General features: G+C 39.2%; 1 protein-coding gene across 1 annotated transcript in view; it reads right to left on the minus strand.

Annotated features, from left to right (window-relative positions):
• Positions 1–699: 699 nt before the first annotated feature.
• Positions 700–6,723, minus strand: part of LOC101854737 (retinal dehydrogenase 2) — a gene marked incomplete at its 5' end in the record, with an annotated part of 28,021 nt that continues 21,997 nt past the window's right edge. The window contains 2 exon segments of the mRNA XM_013085740.2: positions 700–1,506; positions 3,281–3,320. Coding sequence (XP_012941194.1) covers positions 1,474–1,506; positions 3,281–3,320 — 73 coding nt within the window.

The raw sequence follows: 6,723 nt of genomic DNA on the forward strand, positions 1-6,723 counted from the left end.
CCATTTCCTCCACCCCCTTCCCTCCCATTCTCACGCAATTATACGAGTGGTCCGGTATTCTTCAATCTTCCCGGTTAGGCTACCTAACTCATAATCGTGAGATTGTGGGTTCGGGGGTACGAGACTGAGCCTGGTCCTTAAGAATGACATTTTGTTCAGTTTTAGTGAGGTTTTACGACGCTCGCAACTGCATAATGTCGATTTAGCGCCAAGGGGTGGATGTCAACAGAGAAGTCCAAACGAGGGATCGGGCTTACTCTGCTCACCTCTCTAGCCTCAACAGCACAAAGTCTGCTTGGACTTCGACTATCAAGGCACCCTGGAAATAGCAGTTCACGAGAAAGTGACAAGCATACAAAAGAAGTAGAGGGGAAATGACATTAGTACTAGCAAGGATGAGGAAAGAAAAAGCAGCAGTTACCCCTATGTTGTTTCGGCACAGTATGAACATGACAAAAAAGTTTGTTTTAGTAGAGGTTTTACGGCGCTCGCAACTGCATTAGGTCAAATGAGCGCCAGAAGATTAGATGTGTTACAAGAGAGTAACAAATGTTAAAAAGAAGAAGGGGAGATAAGGACGATAGATGTTTGATAGGAAAGAAGAAGCAAACCACACCAGAGCACCCGCCAAACAACTACCAAAAAGGTTTGACGAGTATTGGTCTAAATAATCTCGAAGAAGCAAAGAAAAACGCAATGTTATCGTAAAATACACTTGGAATTTATTGAATAAATCATTGACACGAGGCATCCACAAACCCACACCGCAGTAGGATTCCTCTGATGTCATCTTGGCCAGATTAAAAGTACTTAATACTTTTCTCGGACTGAGTACATTATTTCCACTACAAATTTGTTTTAACCAAAAAAAAAATCAACAATGTAGATTATATAAACAACAGTAATTTCAGTTGCATACTGTAAAATGGGAAGACTTTTGCCAGTTAAATCACAGTAGCATTAGCTAAAGAGTACAATCATAACATTGTCAAATCAAGAAAAGAAACAGCAGTCTAGAAAAACTACAAGAAAAGGTGTATGCAGAGATGTGCTACACGAACTACACAGAACACAAGCTATGACAGATCCGTATTTTGTTTCAGGTCTCAAATGTCCGTTAGGTCATTACTTTGTGAACAATCAAAGCAGTCTACATGATGACTGCAAGACTGCTTCACTCTCAAAATGTACACCAGAACTGAAAATACTGACAGTAATAAAATAGAAATTTTAAAATATCTGAACGTTAGACCAACCTACAATTTGTAATTTGTAAATGATTTTCTTGTAATGAAGTACTTTCTACAAAATTTTTTCAAACAGTTGTTTTCTCTCAGTTGGCCAATTTATCAGAAAAATCATTGTCAAATTTTTCGAGGGTATGACGCATAATTAAATCTGGTGGATTCACCAGTTACATATGAGCGGCAGATATCTGCAGAAAGCGTGGAGCGACGTTCTGGGGTCACCAGCTTAGGAGTTCTTCTGGGGCAGAGAGACGCAAACCTGTCAGAGGAAGAGAACATTTGATTAGTTTTCATCTTAGTTTGAGCTTTATGGAACATGCAACATAGATGTAAGGCAACGTGGTGAAATCAGGCGCTCGTCAAAATAATGCAATCGAACAAACTGGCATTTTTCTGTCCGTTTGGTAATTTTTAAAGAATTTTTGTTTCCTGACTCAACACGTGTAAGGTCCATTTAAAAACAAATTTCTGTGTGGATTTTACTGAAAAAAGCGGATTTAAAGCTCAAAAAGAGTTTAGGACTCTCAAACTTTTTAAGTCGCCAAACTTTGACGATCACTTTTTATATCATTTGACCTCTGAAACCAAGCAACCCCCACCTCTTTCAATCGCAAATATCTCGACTTCTATTTATGATATATGAGTATTAATTTCACAGAAAGCAAGACAAATGAACAAGCTTTAAAATGATACCAATAACTCCTCATGTCCAAAAATTGACGAGCACCTGATTCCACCGCGTCGTGACACATATGTTGAGTTAAGAGCTGAAGATTATTGGTGGTACTAGAGAGTAGCAAACACAAATAAGGAGGAGGAGAGATCGGGACGATAGAAGTTTGATAGGAGCGAAGAGGCAAACCAAACCAGAGTACCTGCCCACCACCCACAAGAGAAAATGTTTCTGGTTGGAGACAAACTGAAACTAGTGGACACACATGAATGATAGCTATGTGGCTCACATCAGAAACACGGTTTTGGAGAGGTGTACTGGAATATACTTTTTAAAATTAAAACTGCATGGAACTTGTATAAATTCCCAGAATGGCAAAAATATATACAAATTACTCATCTGGTGTCACAGCAACAGTTTTTCAAAATATGTGAAGCGTGCTGACAAAATGAGTAGTTACTTCTCGGATTTAAGCCCGATGGAAATTGATGCGTCAAATCTATAGGTTGAGTTTCTACAATTTACTAGTACGAAATTATAAAGGACACGTTAAACTTGAAGGGAATGGCATTGGTTGAGAATCTACAAATATGACCCTTGAGTCAAATTTTGGCCGATATCTCCATTCTTTGATCGCGAGAAGTAACTCATTTTGTCAGCACACCTCACATATGAAAAATACGTGTCAGAGGAAGATGAAGTCTACAAAACAGATGTCAGAGACAGATGAAGTCTACAGAAGAGATGCCAGAGACAGATAAAGTCTACAGAAGAGATGCCAGAGACAGATGAAGTCTACAGAAGAGATGCCAGAGACAGATGAAGTCTACAGAAGAGATGTCAGAGACAGATGAAGTCTACAGAAGAGATGTCAGAGACAGATGAAGTCTACTGAACAGACATGTAAAAGGGACAACGGTGTGATGAAAACTGGCCAGCAGCACGGGCTACCGGGAACTTTTCAGAAAATTCCCATAAAGCAAGGGCAGACAAATCACTACCTCAGAATTACAAATTTCTACCTCAGAATTACAAATTTCTTTCAGCTCAATACCTAATTTTGAGAAATTTGACATCAAACTTGTTTAGTTTCGCAATATGTCAAGCTTTTCCTAATGCAATTCTTTGATTATCTTGAAATCGACTCAGAATATTCTTACGATTGCGATAGAGCAGAAAGAACATTTGCAACACAATAAGTCATATATAAGTGCTGAAGAATTAAGTGTGTGGATGTGTTACAAGAGAGGAACATACACAAAAAAAAAGGAGGAGAGACAAGGACGATCGATGTTCGATCGGAAAGAAGGAGCAAACCACACCAGAGCACCCGCCAACCACCCAGGAATCCATCACTTACGTGCTTCACCTCCACATAGTTCTGCAGGCCGTACTCGCCACTGTTGAGAAAAACACGAGAGAACAAAGTCTTAGAAATTTATACACATGGTCAGGGATCAGCTGGGGAGAAACGGGGCAGTGCAACGCTGGTTAATCATATATATATATGGCTCTGTTCGTCTATGCAGACGGTCAATTTAGCTTACGATGGTCTCAAGGTTTTCTTCATGCAGCTTCTTTCATGGCTAATTCTTCCTATGTTTGAAGCGCAGATTCTGTCGCAGGGCTTGCATGTCAGTGTCGTAGATCGAAGCTCTGTATTTACGCTGTTTTCCTTTCGTCGTTGGCGCTTCTCAGCTTGGTTGTTTCTAAAGCTGCCCTATAGCATTATAGTTCTTTCCTTTATCATTTTCCGCCATGTTTTCCAGTCTTCACCTATGTCTTCTCAGATGCTAACATCTACTCCAAGCTTAGATAAGCTGTTTTTGCAGGTGTCTTTGCACCTCAATTTTGGTCTTCCTCTTGGTCTCTTTCCCAGGTTAATCATAATGAAAGAAACAGCAGCATCAACGGAAAAAATAAACTGTGGCCTATCATAACGGAGAGAAAACTGTGTCAGATTCTACAGCTTTCGTCAAAGCTTACAGTCAAAATGATCCAAGACTGCCACCTAGAGTTGAGGAGAAAAGTGAACTTCTTTGAGATGTTGTCTTGGAAAGTAACGTTTTAATTTCTTTTTCTTTTTCAAACGCATGAGGGAAATAGGGAGTGCTTGTCTCTAAAAGTGATTTTCTTACACAGGTGGCCATTAGACTGTCCCCCGACATTTAAAGCAAGAAAAATTCTGAAATTATTCAAACTGAGCCCAAAAATGCGAAATTATGAGATTCTGTTAATTTTAGCAAAGAATGATAAAGGGAAATAATAAGAAATTAAGCAAAAAAATGATCAAAGTTTGCAAAATTTTGCGGGGTGCATAAAACCATGGGGACAGATTAGAACAGATTTGAATATAAACAACATTTTTACTTTCATGAACAGATCAATTATCAAGTAACATCAGTTCTGCCCAACGCTGACAACACGCCTTTTTTTTATTTATACCAGTTTTGAGAAATAAATTGTTTTTGTTTTTTTCATAATATCTGCGGAGCATAGGGAATGACATTCTCTTCAGGGAGCGAGATCAAACGTTGATGTACTGTGCAAAATAGTAAAGGAATTATAAGAAAACTGAAAATCGAAGATTTCTCTTGAAATTGCTGTAAATTTTTAAAGAGGCGCTTTGTCAGTGAAGGACAGAGCATATCACTTAATAATAATAAATAGCATTTATACTGCGCATTTCCATTTCCTAAAAGATGCTCAATGCGCATTACAATGAAAAAGACATCACATCTTAAAAATTAATCAACACAAATGTCTACGTAAAACAAAGTATTATACATAATAATATAAATGCATATGTGCAAAATTTTATACCAGAAAAACAGTCTCGCAGTGAGGTTGAAAATGTGTTCACTAAAAATATACAATGCAATATAAATTCACGAACAGTCAAAATACAGTTGAAACGTGAGTAACTAGAAACATTCATTAAAACATTAATTCTATACAGAGAGAAAAACATTTCCGTTCTATCTCTCTCTCTCTCTCTCTGTCTATCTCTCTCTCTCTCTCTCTCTGTCTATCTCTCTCTCTCTCCCTCTCCCTCTCTCTCTCTCCCTCTCCCTCTATCTCTCTCTCTCTTTCTCTCTCCCTCTCTCGCTATCTCTCTCTTTTCTCTCTCTTTTCTCTCTCTATATCTCTCTTTTTCTCTCTCTCATTCTCACTCGCTATTTCTCCAGTCTCACAGTCTGACATACACATGCATATATATCACAGTACATCATTATGACAGGTATGCTTTTGTGAATAAAAAATGCTTCAGCTGATTTTTTTTAATGGAAATGGTTGGGGCAGATCTTATTTTATATGCCTATCCATACGCCCTGGGGTCATTTTGTAGCCCCGCGGTTCTATTCTTCACATTTTAGAATACTTCTAGTACGAAGATCTCTTTGAAACTGTCAGTATTTCCCAAAAAATCATTCTGACAGACTGCTATGCAAAGCATGCGGATCGGATTAGCGAGTAAATTTCCTCTTTGAAAGTGGTGGCACAGAGTTCCCCACGTCATATGGATACGAAAGTAAAACATGGCGTACGGATAGGGTTAAGGGGGCTGATTCCCCGTAATTGTGAGATGAAATGTAAAGTTCTTAGTATCAAAACTGCCATAGAAACATACTGTGTCCTTGGTAACGAGCCAAAATAGAACAAATGTTCATGAATGCCTGCTCAGCAAACAAAAATCCTCTCTCTATTTTTCTAATCAATTTTTTGTTTTTCCAAGATGTTTTTTTTTCTTTTCGGGATAGCCCCCTTGTGCTTTAAAGCTACCACATCACTCAGGAGCTTAAGCAGAAGGGGCACAGTAGCCCCAGGAGGTCAGAGCTCAAAGGGTTAAAAGAAAGAATTATGAGACTTACAAATATTGTAACAACAGGCAGGTCTGATGGAAAGAGAGGCAGAGGCAGACAGAGGGAAAAGATACTGGACAAGATGACAACACGGCTGGGAACAGCAAGAACAAACGACACCATTGTTGCAACGCAAGACAGATTCAAGTGGCGTTCCATGATCGCCCACGCCAGTCGCCAAGAAACTGGATGATGATGATGATGGATGACGATGATGATGATGATAATGATGATGATGATGAAGATGATGATGATGATGATGATTTAAAAAAAAAAAAATTGGGGGGTATTATTTTGTATTAATGTAGCATTGTTTTTTTGTATCGTGTTCCTGATGAAGCCCTTTACAGGGCGAAACGTTGAACCTGTATTAAATTTGAAAAATCTACTAAGTCTCAACCCCTTTTTTTCAATTCCCTGCTACCAAAAATGATGATGATGATGATGATGGCAATGATGACGATGATGACGATGATGAAAATGAAGATGATGATGATTGGACTTACAGTTCTCTCCCCAGGCCAGACATCTTGTATCCACCGAACGGACTCTGGGCACTGACATGGTTGTAGCTGTTGATCCTGAAACACGAGGAAAAGAGACATGTGCAAATTAAGCCTATATGTCTCCTTAAGTTCGATGCGATGTTTAGTCGCGCACGACAGTCGCTTGCGCTGAGTCGCGAAGTGTGTATCATTATGCGCGCCCCAATCGCGCTAGAATTTTCAGTTGCGTGGGACAAGTGTCTCCTTATGCGCAACGTGATATTAAGCCGCGCACGACTGGTTAAGCCCGTGCGCGACTGACAATTTACAATAGAGAGACTGTTGCTTAACGTTATTTTTAGCACATAGCTTAGAGCCTAGCCTTCACCCACACACACAAACAAACACACACACACACACACACACACACACACACACACACACACACACACACA

The sequence above is a fragment of the Aplysia californica genome, unplaced genomic scaffold, assembly GCF_000002075.1.
Source record: "Aplysia californica isolate F4 #8 unplaced genomic scaffold, AplCal3.0 scaffold00402, whole genome shotgun sequence".
Classification (NCBI taxonomy): domain Eukaryota; kingdom Metazoa; phylum Mollusca; class Gastropoda; order Aplysiida; family Aplysiidae; genus Aplysia; species Aplysia californica.